Source organism: Marmota flaviventris, chromosome 3 (assembly GCF_047511675.1).
Source record: "Marmota flaviventris isolate mMarFla1 chromosome 3, mMarFla1.hap1, whole genome shotgun sequence".
Taxonomy (NCBI): Eukaryota; Metazoa; Chordata; class Mammalia; order Rodentia; family Sciuridae; genus Marmota; species Marmota flaviventris.
Genome location: NC_092500.1, coordinates 174,509,498 through 174,526,764, shown reverse-complemented (window position 1 = coordinate 174,526,764; position 17,267 = coordinate 174,509,498). Strand labels below are relative to the sequence as shown.

At 47.6% G+C, this 17,267-nt stretch overlaps 2 protein-coding genes across 5 annotated transcripts in view; one reads left to right on the top strand and one right to left on the bottom strand.

Annotated features, from left to right (window-relative positions):
- Window positions 1-17,267, top strand: part of Mcph1 (microcephalin 1) — a 196,829-nt gene that overhangs the window by 107,001 nt on the left and 72,561 nt on the right. The window lies entirely within an intron of this gene.
- Window positions 1-17,267, bottom strand: part of Angpt2 (angiopoietin 2) — a 50,985-nt gene that overhangs the window by 18,993 nt on the left and 14,725 nt on the right. The window contains exons 2-3 of the mRNA XM_027922086.2: window positions 5,473-5,628; window positions 2,250-2,371 (exon numbers count right to left, since the gene is read on the bottom strand). Coding sequence (XP_027777887.2) covers window positions 2,250-2,371; window positions 5,473-5,628 — 278 coding nt within the window. The remainder of the gene's footprint in view (window positions 1-2,249; window positions 2,372-5,472; window positions 5,629-17,267) is intronic.

The window sequence follows — 17,267 nt, the reverse complement described above, 5'->3', positions numbered from 1 at the left end:
TAGTAGTGGCAGTTTTGAAAGAAATGTTGATCCCAGTATGTATTTTGACTTCATTTGAACCTATTGTATAAAGAAAGCAATTGTACTTTTCTGGAAGCTTGTTTGAAAAGTGCTTATATGGAAAAAAAATATTGTGATGTTTAAATTTAACTTCGTAAAACTAGATTTGAATTATGAGAAAAGTATGTTATTGAGCCATGTAAATTAAACCAGAGGAAATGTGAAGGATTTAAATTGAAAAAAAGAAATGCAGTCATTCCTTCTGTTCTCTGGGGACCAAATTTAATTTATTCTGGGCCTCCAGTTTTAAAAAGCAAACAGATTTTTTTCATTCGAGTAATTTTCATTCATGTTTCAAATTTCTGCACACCAGGGTAGAAGTTTGAGACCAACATTTGAGATAAAAACAATCTCACAGCAATTTCACGTGGCACAGGAAAAGCTACTGATGGCCACCACTCACCTGACTATCTCTCGGAAACCTGGGATAGGCTCAGGCTGTTGAACGTGCTCTGGTAACGAACATTGCTTCTCCCTATAGTTTTCAAATTTAGTATGCTATAATGCTAAAAATCATTCCTTTCTTGCGTATGCCGACAATGTCACCTGATACCATATTTGTAAATTTTGCTGTCCTTCAATACCCACAGTGTGGATTCCAGGACCCCTCCCTATTGAAATCCATGGATGCTCAGTCTCTTATATAAAATGGCACAGAATGTGCATGTAGCCTACATATGTCCTTCTGCATGCTTTAAAGCACCTCTAGATAATCTAACACCTAACCTAATACAAACCTATGTAAATAGTTGTTAACATCCCATTATTAAGGGAATAATGACAAGGAAAGCAACATGTGCTGCACAAATGTACTTCCTCCTCCCACTCCCCACAAACATTTTGGGTCCAAGCTTGGCTGACTCCGTGGATGCAGACCCAGAAGTCAAGGAGGGCTGACTGTGCTGTCAAATCTCCTTGCCTTTTACTTAGAAGAGCAGGACTCTCAGCTTAGCTTGGATCTACTGCCGAGAACAGGCACTTCACTGGGCAAAACCACTGCTTGGAAACACAATCAACTCTCACAACATTTTTCTGATCTTACAATTTAGTGAAATTTCTTTGTAACTCAAGGTTTTGGGATATATAGATGGTGGATTCCAACTGTACTGTGGTTTGCTGTGTTTTGAAGGTCATTCCTACTTAAATTTGAAAACTACAGAGAGAAGCAGTGTTCAGTCCCAGGGCACATTCAGCAGCCTGAGCCTATCCCAGGTTTCCAAGAGACAGTCGAGTGAGCCGTGGTGATCAGCAGCTTTTCCTGTGCCACGTGAAATTGCTGTGAGATTGTTTTATCTCAAATGTTGGTCTCAAACTCATATCCTAGTGGTAGAAACTTGAAATAAATGAAAATTACTTGAATGAAAAAAATCTGTTTGCTTTTTAAAACTGGAGACCCAGAATAAATTAAGTTTGGTCCCCAGAAAACAGAAAGAAAAATTGCAGTTTCGTTTTCGATTCACAGTAAATAATGAGTATATACAACATTTATCACCATTTCTGACTAAGACTAAAGAATCACTTAGGTTGCGAAATAGAAAAGATAAATTGTTGTGACTATTTTCCATGCCTTAATTAAAACCAAGGACAAAGCACACCAAATATGTATGCAAACTTATCTACACATGTCCCCACCTAGTATCAACCTAGGAAAACGGTCTCCACTTACCACCTGAAGTTATTGTTACCATACTTCTTATCCTGGGACTTTTTTCTAAATTTAAGTATTAATTCAGTAATTTTAGCACCAACTTTTGTTTTTACTTGACCATGGTTTTAAGAGGAAATAATGCATGATGAATGAATGACAATATAAGAAAACCTTCCTACTGTAAATTATTTTATATAGAAGACACAAAGTCCCCAAAGGCAAATGAGCATGGTGAAGCCACCGTTAAAGCCTGGGCCAGCGTCACACACTGCAGTTCTCACCGACAAGCATGTGTGCTATTGAGGCAGCTTGGAGGACCACAGTGACAGCAGAAAGTGGAGACCAGGATCAGAGACAGGGGAGGGCTTCTGTGTCATTGCAGCATGTCACCGGACCCTCCCCTGCCTTTCCCTGCACACTGTCTCTTCCGTGTGCTGGACACGGAGAAATCCGTCATTGTGAGAACTACACCCGCAATTGACAGTCAGCGAGGTAGGCCCTGTGTCTTCAGAGCGTACGATATTTTTATACTGGTGGTTACCTGTTCTTGTCCTGCAGTTTGTTTATTTCACTGGTCTGGTCCAAAATCTGTTTTTCCAATTTGTTTGTAGAAAGGGAATGTTCCAGAAGCTGAAGTTCAAGCCTTGTTGTCTGGTTTAAAACCTAAATGTAACAGAATGAAATTCCTATTTATCACTTTTAATCAGTTTAATTTCTTACCTTCTAATTATCCAAATAATCAGAAAATAAACACATTGTTTGTCAGCCCAACTTCCTTATTTTGACCTATTTTTCATGTTCAGAAAAAGCGAGGTGTCTTAGATTACTTCCATGTGTGGTTTTTGTGGGGTTTTTTTTTTTTTTTTGGTGGTGGTGGTGGTGGGGATTGAGCCCAGGGCCTTGTGCATGCGAGGCAAGCTGAGCTATATCCCCAGCCCATCCATGTATGTTAAGCCTTTTTTCTCCATGTTTTTATTTTGAAAGTGGTTAATAGTTATGGATATTGATGTTTGTATGAAATTATAATATTTTTCTAGTTCTGTATTTTATCATCTTATGCTGTGAGATTAGTAGGAGTATCCAATGCACATATTTCAAAGATTCAAAATTGTGGATAAATAAAAAGTAATTCCGCTGGCCCAAACAAGCACTGTTGTGGTATTTATCTGGTGGTCAGTGGATGCAGGGATGCTCAGTAAATAAACACGTAGCTCCCGTTAGCCTGGCATTTCCCGGACAGGGCCACACGTTCAGCCTTTGCTGTTTTCTCTTTCCTATTCTAATGGTCCTTGCGACCAATTAGGAAAGGACGAAATGTCCATATTGAGAGGACCCGTCTTGCTCTGTGGCTTCTGGTCCATGGCGTGTGCAGTCTCGCTGTCCCATTCTGCCCCAGTAGCCTGAAGGACGGATTCCTTGGTGTTTGGCTGCCTTGCAGCAGGAAGAATTGATTACTCACATCCTCCGTGTCACGGTGATTCAGGATGTGATATCACGTGTAAATGTGAGTCGGGATCGCGGCCAAGGAATTGGCGTCCTTGAAAGAATCACTGTTTGCTGGGTGTCTTTGTGGTTTGCCAAAGCGCTGGCCTGCACACTGTTCAGGTCTCGGGGGGTGGTCCAGCCCTCCGTCCCAGCTGGTGGGAGGTCAGGTCTGCACACTCCCCCAGAAGGGAGCAAGGCCTCGGCCAAACCCAGGCCTGGGTGCTGAGGTGGACACCTAGGGTACAGACCTGGCCTGCAGGTTCTCTCCTGCTTAATTAATGGGAATTATTAGATGAGCGCATTTAGAGAGGCAGAGAGGGATGGTATGTGGGTCCTGCTGGCCTGGGATGACTACTGTGTTCTTACAACCCTGTTTCCTTAAGGCAGCCTCCAGGCCTCTGTCTGCAAGTGACCATGTGAGCTAGTCAGGCCTGCCTGGCCATTGTCCTCTTTAAGATCTCAAAACTCCAACCACCACTCAGTGCCCAACTCAGTAGTCTCATTGTGTCAGGCTAGACGATCTCGCGTTGACCAGAAGCTTTCACGTTGGAGTTTACGCCTACTTCGTGCAGTCATGACCCCTCGGCAGTGGCATTTGAGGGGACTGGGGACATGGGTAGTCTCTTGCTCAGCCACGTTCATGTCTTTGGTTGGACTTTATAGGCTGTTTTCTTCCCACTCATTTTCCTATTTTCCTGTTACCCTGGATCATATGATATCTAATTTCACAACAGGCTTTTTAAAGAAATCATGTGACCCCGAAGCACATTAAATCTGACGTACACAGGATGTGGCCAAAGTTTACATGGTTGTTCTCGGCCTTAACACTTTTTTATTACTATTATCTAAAAACATAAAAACGATGTTTATAGGACTTTTTATTTTGGGATGAGCTTGATTGCCCACTGGTTTTACTATCCAAAGGTAGGGAATGTCACTTAATAACCACTGGTTTATTTTACTGACTGACTATGAGCACGTGGGGTATTTACTTCTAAATCATTTCTTTTCAATTTTAGCTCTTACTAACAACTAGGATTAAATTTTAGTACTCTGTGGTGTACCCTATAAAAATTTGTTCATATTTTTCTTGAAGCATTCTGATTTTATTGAAAATCTTGGTAATCAAATAATTGGTTACTCTGTCCTGTCCTAAGAACCTCCTGTTCTTCACTCTCCTTCCGTGTTCTCCACCTCGCCCAATAGCCCTCAGAGAAGGCGCCAGAGCGTTGGAGGGTCATGTGGGCACAGGAGGCCTCTGACTCCCTTCCCATCCCCCTCTGGTGTGTCCCCCTTCTCTGGGCTTTGGCAAGTAGGGTTGATGTGTCACAGGAATCGCGTGCAGTTCAACCCCCCCACACGCGGTTTTCTGGAGCCTTGCTTCCAGCTCAGAGTGGGCAGGTACCGACCTGGTGAGCCCATGAAGGAGCCTGGCTTTGGGTCCAAGGGCAGACCCACTGAGGCAAGCCTGGGGCAGCTCCATCCTTGCGGCCAACAGCGCCTCCCCCACACGCCCGACCTGTTCTTTTGGGTCCCAGGTTGTATTGTCAGCATGACTTCAGAGATTTTATATTTTTAACTGGCTTGATAATTTAATGTTTTGCTGTATTTAATATTTTCATTCCTTATTCATTTCTGCGGTTAAGCCATTAGCTCATAGACTCCTAAAGCTAGAAGAGAAGTTAGCAATGATTTGTCTGGCCCAGCCCTTCTTCTGACAGTTAAAACCACTGAGACCCAAAGAAAGTGTCAGTGCCCGGCTCAGATGGATGCGTCCTGTCCTGGTGGAACTGGACCACGATGGACTGGGCTCTCGGCTCAGGGTTATGCCTGTCCCTGCCACAGCGTCCGCTCTCACTATTGCATTTGTTTCTTTCCCTATAAATTAATTCCATAAATTGTGTTAACGTGTATTCGAAATTTAGATTAACCTGGAATTAAGATTTAAGAACAAAGTTTGTAGCTCCCTGCCTCTGTGATTTTCATTTCTAAAATGCATGAAAAGTTTAGGGCTTGGAAATGAAAAGTACTATGTAGCATCCAGAGAAGACCAGTGAAGCAAAGGACCGTTGACCTTGTGGAGGTCAGGTGTGCGCAGTGGGAAGGGGACTTGGAAGTCCTTACTAGACGAGCATCATCTGACCTCAGTACTCAGAAGGAAAGCACTCAGGGATGAGTTCTCGACCTTTCTTGATTCCTTACAAACCCTTTTCTCCCGCCATGGAGCGCCTGTCCCTCATTCCATGGAGGCTGACCCTGGCAGCTGACCTGGTCCCTACCTGGGCCTCCACGTCCGTCAGTTTCCTCGTCTGCTCTGCTGTCTGGTTCAGGAGGTTCGTGCCGATCTCGATCATCACGGCCGTCTGGTTCTGCACCGCGCTCTGCTGCATCTCCACCATTTCCTTCTTCATGTTGTCCTGGATGTAGTTCTCGAGCTGGGGGGAACCCGAGCGGGAGGGTGCTCGTGAGTCACCTGACCAGAAACCCCTCCCTGAGTACCTGTCATCCTTTCCTCCTTTCAGTGTCCATCTGAAGACCTGCGGCTCACCGCCAGTCGGCCTCTGTGTCCTGCCGCTAGTGACTGTCCTTTGACTCAGGATCTGGCAACCTGGGAGCATGACAAGCACCCACTGTCCCTACACCCTAGAGGCCACAGCCCAGCAGGCCCAGCGAGGTCAGCCACATCCACTGGTGGGATGAGGTGCAGGCAGCAGGAAGGACCCTGGGCTTAGCTGCGGTGGTGCCAGGCTGCAGCTCTACCTCTTAACAGGAAGTAAAGTTTGGCCTCAGGAGACCCTCGCCACAGTGTGAGGGAAGGGGCCCCTTTTAAGCTCCCAGAGCCACAGAACCCCACTCAGCTCCAGGTCTGTGGTGCCCTCCTGCTTTCTGCTTAGTTCATGAGGGATCAGTGCCCCTCTCACAGGTGTGGGTTAGGTCACTTGGGACTGAACTAGTTTCCGGAGAGAAAGTTGTCCCTCGTCCCTTGCACACATCTACTTCTTTGCCGTGTTGCAACCAGAGCCCAGCAGGTGCCGGCACTGTGCTCTGGGACTTTCCTATCTCTAGAACTGAGCCCAAATAACCCCCTTTTCTTTTTAACTTACACAAAGCCTCAGGTATTTTGTTATGGTAACACAAAAAGGACGAAGACAGCAACTAATCTTAGCATTAGCTTAAACACAAAGATAATGAAGAAGCTGATTTCACTATCATGTACGTATCTTTATCTGTGGCAATAAAATTGGATAATTAAATATAAATATGGCACTTGGTGTGTGGGAGGAGCATGTGGGCTTGGAGCCAGGGAAGTGTTTTAAATAATTAAGCTATGCTTTTAAAGTCACTGTGCATTCATGACTTCAAGTACTTTTTTTCTTTTTAATAATCTAATGGTGGAAGGTGCTATTCTATTGGTTGTTACTAACTCTCAATTCATGAGGACAGAAGACACACACACACACAGACACATATTTTGGCGGTGGGGAGGTGTGCCAGGGATTGGACCCAAGGGCACTTAACCGCTGAGCCACATCCCCAGCCCTTTTTATTTTTATTTTGAGACAGGGTCTCAATAAGTTACTTAGGGTCTCGCTAAGTTGCTGAGGCTGGCTTTGAACCTGTGATCCTCTTTCCTCAGCCCCCCCGAGTCCCTGGAATTACAGGCATGCACCACCACGCCTAGCTCAAAAATTATATTTTTTATTTCTTTTTCACATCGTATAGCAAAAAAAAAAAATTTTTTAAACTGAATTTGAAAGTTGACCTTGAAACTACCTTTATCTAGTGCATTTCTTTAAAACTTAATAGTCTCCTCAGAGATGCCATGCATAGATAGTCATCAAACATGATTTCTTCTAAAATGTTAATGGATTACTAATTCTGTACATTGGCTTTAGAACCTGAGAAATAGGTGTAAGAAGGGTTTAGTCTCCCGGGGCTCATGGCCGCCTTTGTCCCATGGTGGGTGCAGTGTGGTCTGAGGCTCCTTGGTGGGGTGCTGGACCTCTGTCTGCTCTGCTTGATTCCTACTGACTCCCTCCTGGCTGCCCCCCCACCAGGGGTCCCAGCAGTGAGGGGTCATCCTGGTGATCTTCTGCTTGGCTATTGGAGGTCACAGGACACTTAGTAGAGCTCTGGTAGTTTATAGAATCATGTAGTTAGAGCCTTTCCTCTCCATGTGACTCCAGAAGAGAAAACGAGGTGCTTTTCCTTGACGGTTCAGCCCCCTCCCTCCTGGGACCAGCTCAGCCTGTGTGTCCAGGATCTTAGTTCATCCTTCCTTCCTTCCTCTGCTTTACAAGTTAATAAATGGGACCTTTATGATTGAAATGCAGTATTTCAAAGAACTCACAGGTAGCAATTTGTCATCCCCTCCTCATGTGGGAGTGGTGGCACTTTGGAGGTGACAGTAAAGCTGTGTCTTGGTTATGGTTACTCCCACCACCCAGCGAAGGTAATATTTAGAAAGGTTATTCTGGGAAGTTCAGAGCTACAAAGATGTACTCAAGCTGTAGTTTAGTTAAATCTATACCCAGAAGTAATACTTTATAAACTGGTACAAAGAACAGTTTTGTCTTTGTTTATTTCAGTGTTTAAAAGCTAAATTGCTCTGTTCTTTGTCATTCTAAATCATATAACTGGAGAGGAAAATGTACCTTTTAATACCTGCCTCCCATTATTTGAGCTACTGGGTCAAATGTGGTTATAACCTGAGAAACGAGAGGATTGTTTATAATTTGAAAATTTGAAGTCAAGTTCCAAATTAAAATTAGAATCAAGAACTTTTAAAAGATATACATGCCTAATTTTTAGAAAGAAAATTTCGTAACTTTACTGTCCTAACTTTGCATATACTTGAAAACGACAGAGTGACAATATGTTTTTTAAACTACCACTGGTCGGCTCTTCAGGATGACGGTGGTATGGTTGTGTGTCTGACGCTGGGGCAAATCACAGCCCCTGTGTACGTGCCATGTTTGTGTGACACTCTGATGTCATCTGTGTCACATCTGCGTCGTGCATACTGTTTTTGAAGACACGTCATTTAAATAAAGTAAAATGCCATAGGACATTGATCCAGTTGGTAACTAGCCTTTGGGAGGAACATCCGGTGGTAGACGTTGTGTGTTGATGTGGAAAGAACAGGAAGAATGCGTTTGTCCTTGAGGAAAACTCACAGCCCTGGCCCCAGCAGCAGGGCAGGGCCCACTGGCGCTGCGTGGGTCTCCTGTGCACCCCGGAGGCTGGCTGACAGCCGCTGTGCTGTGAGCAGCGTGTCCAACTCGAGGCTGCTCCACACCCGCCCACCTTTCATCAGCCAGAGGGCTGGGTCCCAAAATTGGCTCGAAGGTACTTTCTAGTCCAAGTACCAGTGCCATGAGCAGCAGGCGGAACACCCACCACTCAGATAAGGGCAGTTCTTACCAACAGGAAAGCCTAGAAGGAAAACCCACCCATGCTGCTTTATCTCCTGGGAGCATCGTGGCAAAAGAACCCTGTTTTCTCTCCAGAAACCAGTACTGATGCTTTGAGAGAGGAAGGAGAGGGATGTTCACGCTGTCACATGGGAGATGCTCACCTGGAAACGCTCCTATTTCACATGGCTTTTCTGTGTGTCACGGTGTCCCAGATGGAGAAGGAAAGCCCATGTGCCTGATCCTCATTCAAAGACACGCCTTGAAACGTCCCTGCCTCAGCCTCTACAGTGGGTTCTCTTGTAGTTTACTGCTGCCCTGCGGTGTCTCTGTGCTCAGCGTCTCTGTCTTCACTGTGTGACCGCAGCCAGGAGTAGAGACACTGCCCAGCGTGATGCCGTCACAGCATGAGGGGCCTCAGCACAGGGGAAGGTGAGGGCCGGGCGGTCCTTTCTCCCTGGCAGATGCTTCCCGTCCACAGTTAGCTGCTCTTATCACAAGTGGTTCCAAGACACTCCCGTGGGAGGGGCCATGGTCCTTCCTAATTTCACATGTGGCTTCCCACACACAAGCATTCAGAAATGGCTGGCATCACCTTCCCGTCCAGAGACAGCTGCACAGTGTCGGGCTTCATGGGCACCAGGACCCCTATGCCAGTGTGAGAGGGCAGCGGGCGCTGGCTGTGGCCCCTTCTGAATGGCTCGAGCCCTCAGGAAAGTGTGCAGCCAGGGTCTGGGGGTGAAGCTTAGTGCTTCAGGAGCGCTTGCCTGGCACACACCAAGCCCTGGGCCCCATCCCCAGCACCACAAAAGAGAAGTATGGCAAGGAGCCTCTTTTCAGGGTGCAGATGAGTTTCCCAAACTCAACATTCGGAGGCTGGATCTATCATTGTACTGTAGCTGCGCAGGTTGTAGCTGAGCGTCTGGTTTGCTAAGGAGCCATGCTCCACAATCTGTCAAACTTGACATCACAGCAAAGCCCAGGCAACCAGGAGAAAATACTGTAACATGAATCTGCTATGACATAAATGTTCTAATATAACCTGAGATAAAACATGTTCTGGATTTTATTATCATTCCCCTAATAGGTGAATGATCAAATTTGACAGGGAAAAAGCTGTGCGTTTGCCAGGCAAACTGTGGCACATGGAGAAACATGTTACTCTGTAATCTTCCTTCTCATGACAGTCGTCTTCCATGTTTTTTATACCAAAGCAAACGTTGTCTTGCAGTTGTCTCAGGAGAAGCAAAGACTCCCCAGCAGGAGATTCTGATGTGGGCCCCTCCGCAGCTGCAGATGCTGCCTGAGAGGTCATCTCTGTTTAATGAAGCTGAGTGTCCTGTCCCTTTGGTTCAGTTTTGTCCATCTCAGGGACTTGCATTTCCTAGAAAACCAAGAGCTCCAAGTTTCCTTGGAAACCTTTCACTGCAGCACCTCAGTCTGCAAGTGAGAAGGGCCCTGTTCTCACACCCGCCCAGGGCCTGCTTCTCTGCCTCTGAGCCCTTCTTCCTCCCAACTTCTTGTCTGAATCCTCTCGCAGCCGTCCTGCCACCTTCAGAGTCAGGATGCCAAATGCACACCTGAGGTTCACATTGTCCCCGACCCATGCCCGTGGGATTCTCTCTCTGGGAAACACACACCCCTTTGGATGGACATCCATGGCCTCCTCAGCCTCCTCATCAGTCTTCTCATTGTTGTAACAAAACTCCTGAGGCTGGGTACTGTGTAAAGAAGAGTTGCATTTAGCTCACAGTTTTGGAGGCTGAAAGCCCACACAGCCTGGTGCCAGCCCTGGGGAGGGCCTCTGGCTGGGCCGCATCATGGAGGATGGCACTGTGGGAAACGCCCTTGAGACGGGAAGCCGGAGCGCGTGGGGGGGGTGCCAGCCTTGCCCTTTCAGAACAGCCCCCTCAGGAGAACTACCCAGGGTCTAACCCCTTCCCAGGACACGCTCCCAGATCTTTCTGCCTCTTCGAGGTCCTACCACTTCCCCAAATCACTACACTGTGGGCAGTTTCGTCACCTAAAACCTCAAGGGACGCTCTCAGACCATACCCAAACCACAGCAGCCTCCCCTTCCTCCGGTCCTGGCCCTCCCAGGCTCCAGCGCCCCTGTCTCTCCCTCATCACAGAAACTGATTACGTTGGCGTCACACGTTGATGCCAGAAACCTTGTGTGTGTGTGTTCCACTTTGTTTTCCGTCTCCCAACACCGCAGTTCAGTGTTCACGGCGACCATCCTACACATAAGTAGGCCCCAGTGACAACAGGCAGAGCACTGGGTCTCATGATTAGTGTGAAACTCCAAGCCCAAGGTTATTCGATCCAGTAATATTCTGTTTGGAAGGCTTTTGACCTAATGTTCTTGGTTCTCTGTCACGAGGAATCTCTGAAGCATCATTTGAGGTCTCCAGACAGAGAACTGGCAGCCCTGGGCTTGCATCCCTCCTCATGGGGTGTCCTGTTGGCTCCCCTCCTTACGGGGTGTCCTGGGGCTTCCTGTTGTAAGTCTAGGGAGTCTGCCGCCTCAGCAGTGTGCTCGGCAGAGCTTGAGAGAGATGCTGAGATGGACGACAAGTGGCCGGGAGGCTGTGTGGGGGCAAGCCTGGGGCCTCCCAGCACACTCCCAGGGCCTGGACGGCTGCCTGCCCCGCCACAGGTTGGCGGTCACGCTCGGGTGCCCCTGAGCTGGGCAGTTTGTGCTGAGCCGGGCTGGCATCACACAACCTGGGGAAGTGCCGTCACCGGCAGCCCTGTGGTGACCCGGCGGCGCCCCTCACTGTGCAGAGCGGGGAGTGTAGAAACCAGGGACGGGGAGGGCCTGCCTGCCCTACTGCTGAGGGTCCACACTTTCTGCCGGCCAACACCAGGTCTGGACACCGGCCCTTCCCTGCCTTCATTAGTACAGGAGACTCCTTCTGGTGGAGCCCACTGCGAACGGGAAGGTGCGCTGGGGTTGTAGCCACCGTGGTGGCAGGGTCCCCTCCCCCTGAGACAGGGACAGTGATTTTCAGCGCTGTGTGCTGTGCTCCATCGAGTCGCGCCTGGCCTGTTCCCGCACTGTGGTCGGGTGCCGCACAGCCCACACCTCAGCCCCTGGCGGGTTCCCTTATCGCCACTCCAAAACCTAAGAAGGAAGTGTGCTGTTCCCCTCAGAGCCCAGCAGTCACTTCCTCCTGACACAATGGCTCTTTTCATGACAGCCATTGTCAGTGTGTAGGTCTGGGGAGCCCGGTGTAGTAGCCTCGGGAAATGTGTCTCACGTTTCATGTGGCACAAGATGGTGATTTCACACACAGGCATCTTAGAGGGCTCTTGGAGCATGTGTGTGCATATATGTATATATTAGTATGTGCTATGTGTCATATCTAGCAGAGCTCCAGCTCCTGGTAGCTTACAGATACCTGGCATTTGTACTGACACCAATAGGTCAGTGAAGAAATGAAAGGTAGCAGGCATTGCACAGTCATGCACAACAGTCATGTACAGCGGTTAAACCCAGAGCAGGCTACAAGAACAGTAAAATAAAGAAATGTATGTGTGTATGTGTCACACACACACACACACACACACGCACACATACACTTTTAATCTCAGTGGATTCTCACATTCTTTGCCTGGGCTTCCCCAGGAGCAGAGCCTGAGACCAAGGCAGGCATGCAGGAAGTTTATTTAGGAAGTGGTCCCAGAGAGCAGCGTGGAGGACAGGCGAGGGAGGAGGGGTGGACAGTTCAAACACGTGGCCTGCATCGGCCACCACTGCGGCAGCTGGTGAGAAGTCCCTCAAGACTTCTGGGAGACCCTGGGAACTGTGTCTTGGAACTGTGGACTTGGGATATGAAGAGAATGCTCCCGCCCCTCGCTGGGCAAGGGTGGCCCTGTGGGCATTGACCCTCCACCCCCAAGCTTTGGGGATGTGCTGAGGAGTTTCCAGCTGGCGTCCCACGGCAGCATGGTGTCGAGGAGTCCCGGCCGGGGATCTGTGGGAAGTCCCACAGGAAGGCCCCGGGTGAAGCCCACGGCAGGGCCTGTCTCTGGGAATGGCCCAGAAGGCTCAGAGTGATCTCCAGAGGTGTCCCCCGAGATGGCAGGGTGGTACTCTTGGCCTTGTATAAGGCAGAACCGAGGATCGGAACACTTAAAACTTCACCCCCATCGTCTGGCAGACTGTGGAGGGAGCTGGGTGGTCCATGCTGGTGTCCTTGCTTATCCACCCACTCAGCAGCTCGCTGCAGTGGCCATGGGGGAGAAGAGAGCAGTGGCAGAGCCAGGGTTCTGAAAATGGCAGTACTCCTGGTAGATAAGAGAAGCATGGCAGGAGTCAGAGCCGGAGCTGAAGGAGGCTGCAGCAGTGAGATCACTCAGGAGAAATGCCAGGGCCTCGTGGCAGGTGAGAGAGACTCTGCCACTGGTGGACTGCCAGCCCAGGAGACTGGTCGTGTTTCCTGCAGAGGTGGAGGGAAATGTGTTCTGTCCCTTTAAATGCAGGGATGGAAGCACCTGGAATTCTGCTCTGGGAATGAGAAGGTTGAGTCCGGCTATTGCATTACTGATTTCTTCTATAAAAGCAAGTGCTCTTTCTTTCCTGAAGTTAAACACACTGAAAGTAAAACAAAGTGAGCAGACACCTTACCTTCCATGCTAAACTGAACCTCTGAAACGCGGGTACCTGTGGCGGGACGTGCACATGGCGAGACGTGAGGTCTCTGCCGTTCTCTGTGGGGCAGCAGAGCTGTGTGGGGCCGGGGAGGCTTCAGAAGCCAGTCTCCTCACATTGAACCCATGACACTTGGGCCTGGGTCACAGAGCCCCGGGGCAGAGAGCCGCCTCTCCCGGCACTGATACACCTGTTTGTACCTTTAAGAAGTGTGCCTTTCTCACTCCTGAGACGCAGCATTCAGACAGCAGGGCTCTCCGCCTTTCCCCTCCTGCTGTCCTCTGCCTTGTGTGGGTCTGCTACAGCCCAGGCAGCCCTGTGTCCCGGGAGTGTGATCATCTCGGAGCTGTTTCCTGTACTTTTAGCATAAACTGGATTTACATGGTCATAAAGACTGTCCAGAAAGGGGAAGAGGCCGGGGAAATTCAGATGATTTTTGTCTAGAAGACGCTTTCAGAGCAGACCAGTTTGCTGTCCTGGGTCCAGAGGCAGGAAGCTTCTGTTGTTTCTAGTTAAAGGTGGGGGCGGGCTGGGGATGCCTGCGGCATGCTTGAGGAATCCCAGAACTGGCCCTGTGTGCCCTGCTGGGTGCTGCTGCCTCTGGACAGACCCCTGCCGAGCCCTTCTGCTCCATCTCCTCTTCCTGCTAGCACAAAAAAAAAGGCAGAAAGAATTCTAATGGAGGGAATTTGGGGATGACCCAGGAAACTGCCCTAAAGACTCAGGGTTAATTCACAGGCAAGCTCCACAGAGCACATGCCTTCACAGATCCAAAGGTACAAATGTGGGTCCCCAGCAATAGCAGACCTGACACAGGTGGCATGTGGAATGGGCTATGCCGACTGCCCTGACCTTTCAACTCCAGATGCTGGGAAAAGCCACCCAGACCTGAGCGAGACCACTGCAGCTCCGTACCAGGGCGCTTTAGACGAAAAGTGTTCTTTTTTGTTTTCATTGTAATGTTCATAAGGCTGCAGCTGAGGCTTCTTCACTGATTTTACTGTAGCTGGACTTGATGCTCTAGTGAACCATCTGGGAGGGACAATCACTCCTGCTGTCCTCCTCCTATTGGAGGAGACCGTCCCTCCTTCAGGCTCCGGTTGGGGGCCCAATCTCCCACTGTCTGCAGCTACAAGTGTTCTCACAGTCTCATGTTTGTCTGCGTAAGCTCAGTCCCCACATGTGCACGTCCTTTTCAGAGCCATACGTCTGCCTGTGCTAAATGACCATGATTTTATGACTCATGTTAGAAACACATTACTTGTTTAACAAGGCCCCGTTTTGCACATTGCTCTTTAAAGTTGTAATATATTTGTAAATGCTTTAACAAGCTTATTATAAATCCAATCAGCAGGGTTTTTGTTTTGTTTTATATTTTAAATAAGAAGCCATGCAGCAAAAGCAAGATGCTGTTCAGCACCCCAGCTATGTGGCCGCACATAGACTGGAGTGGCCCTTTCCTCCCACAACAACTTGTCTTCATTTCTTGACCTGAACCAAGATAGGAAGTGTCTTCATGCATATTAACATGTGGGCTGTGCCATGTGATTGTGGTAGTTCAGCTGGAACCACGGTTCACTTTGGCAGTCTGTAGAAAACTCTTCAGCGTGTTCTTCTTCTGTCTGTGGCTCAGGGTCCAGCAGAACTCTTCTGAAAGCCACTTGCACTGCGTCTGTAGACAGTTATGATTTGATTCCACTGAGAGGGAGACTCAACTGGGAACTGCAAATGGTGATTATGACTATGGGCAAATCACTGAGCTTCCAATTGTGTCTTCCAAAACCTCCTTACCACAAAATATGTGTTGCATTGAACTGCTCCTTACAGAATTTCAGCTCTCGGAGCGGTTTGGTTTGTTTCTGACTGGCGTGAGGGGGCAGTTTATCAAATTTCTGTTCAGGGCTGTGTTGTTCCTATCAAATCAGGAGAGGCGCCTCTTTCATGCAGTGGCGAGTTGGACTAGATACGCAAAATTTGACCATAAAATTCAAATAGAGTTTAACACTCTTGTTTTATTTCAAAAGCACTAGTCATCCTAAAGCAGTCTTCATACAGCTGCATTCTAAGAGGAGTTCATCTAAGGAAAGGCACAGATAAGGCATTCAGAGTCACACTGGGCCACAGGAGAACCTTCTGTCTTCTGCTTGCTATACATGACACCTCTCCAACTATGGGAACCTTGAAGACTTTAAATGTTTGGGGGCCAGTTGTGTGATTCCAGTAGAACTTGCTCAGTAGCTTCCTGAGTAAGCAATTTCACTGGTTCTTACACCTGGATCCTTGCTTTGACTTGTGAATGTTTCTCGGTGGGGACTGGCCAGGTGTGTTCATGCCAGGGACTCAGTTTCTAAAAATAACCTCATACATTGTTGTTGATATTAAATATCATGCAGAGCAAAAGCCACACACAGAGTCCTTCCTATATGATCTCGGTCATATAAAGCTCCAGAATAAGCCATATCCATGGTGGGGTGGGAGGTCTGGGGGAGTGAGGGAGCCTGCGGTCACCATAGATGCAATTTATCTTGATCTTGCAGCAGTGACCTGAGTGTATTCAATTTTTAGAAGTTCATTAAATTGTAGACTTTAGATCTGTATACTCCATGCATCCCCTGTGCTTTACATTTCAACAAAAAATATTTTTAGGGGCTAGTGTTGTAGCTCAGAGGCAGAGTCCTTGCCTAGCATGTGTGAGACACTGGGTTCGATTCTTAGCACCATATATAAATAAATAAAATAAAGGTCCATTGACAATTAAAATTTTTTTTAAAAAAATAGGCCATAGGTTATCTGGATGCCTGTGCCAAGATATTCTTTAAAAAAAAATTAAAAAGATATTTTAAGAGGAAATGCTTTATAATTTTTACTGTGAAACCATAATCCTAGTAATAGTGGGTGATTTTGTCTTTGTACTGTTCTTCTATGCTTACCTAAATAATGCCTGAAAAATGTGAACTTTGGAAAAGTCGTTTTAAAGTCCTTGTCTGCAGAGAATGTGGATTATACAATTGCATCTCCCTAAAGAAGGTTAAAAGTATCCAGTTAGGTAAATTAGTAATTTAATGTTCTGAAACATGATTCTTTCCGGATCAAGCATAAAAAGGTATGTGCTCTTGGAAGCCCAAGAAAGAATTCATGCAGTTCCCATTAGTCTAAAAATATATAATAAATAAATAAATGTCTGAGTCATGTTTCGCATTTTGTTGGAGTGCAGTGGCTTCGAGTGCTCTGAATATCGTTCTTCCCAGCACCAAGCAAAACCAGTGCAGAGTTACTATGAGAAACGCAAAATACATGCATCAATGGAATTCAGTTCTATTTTGAGGTCCTTCCATGCCAGCATTTCTTACTTTTGAGCAACAGTATAAAAACCTGAATAAAATTGCTTTCTTCATGTTGCGTCTGGCTAGGGAGGAAGTTACTTCTGTGGTCTTGGAGTCTGTCATAGAGGCCTTATTGCAGCACAGGTGTGGGAATTAAACAGCTAGGAAAGAATCCCAGCTCAGTCCATGGGAGCTACTGGCTTCACATTGTTTAACTTAAAAAAGCAACCAGCCTGTAGGTGCTTACTCTGCTAGGTTAGCTTGAAAATTAGTGAAACAAATTAGCACAGCTCCCAGGCTGTGTACAGAGGCACCCTAGGTCCCTGTAGCAAGCTGACAGCACCGGTGGGAGATGGTTTAGATGTTCAAGAGAAACCAATGCCCAGCAGCCGTCAGCACTGGGAGAAGTGGGAGCACCAACAGCTCACAGTTATACTGTTGTATTTTACCCCCTGAAAAGCTGGGTTTCCCGCGGTTGGTGTTGCAAAGAGCGAGCACTACAGGAAAATCATGGAGCTTGAAAGCAGGAGGGAGGGGGCTGGGGCTCAGCAGTAGAGTGCTCGCCTAGCACGTGCAAGGAGCTGGGTTTGATCCTCAGCACCACGTAAAATAAAAATAAATAAATAAAATAAAGGGGGGGGGGGGTGCAGGGAGGGAGGTCTCAACTCTGATTCCAAAGT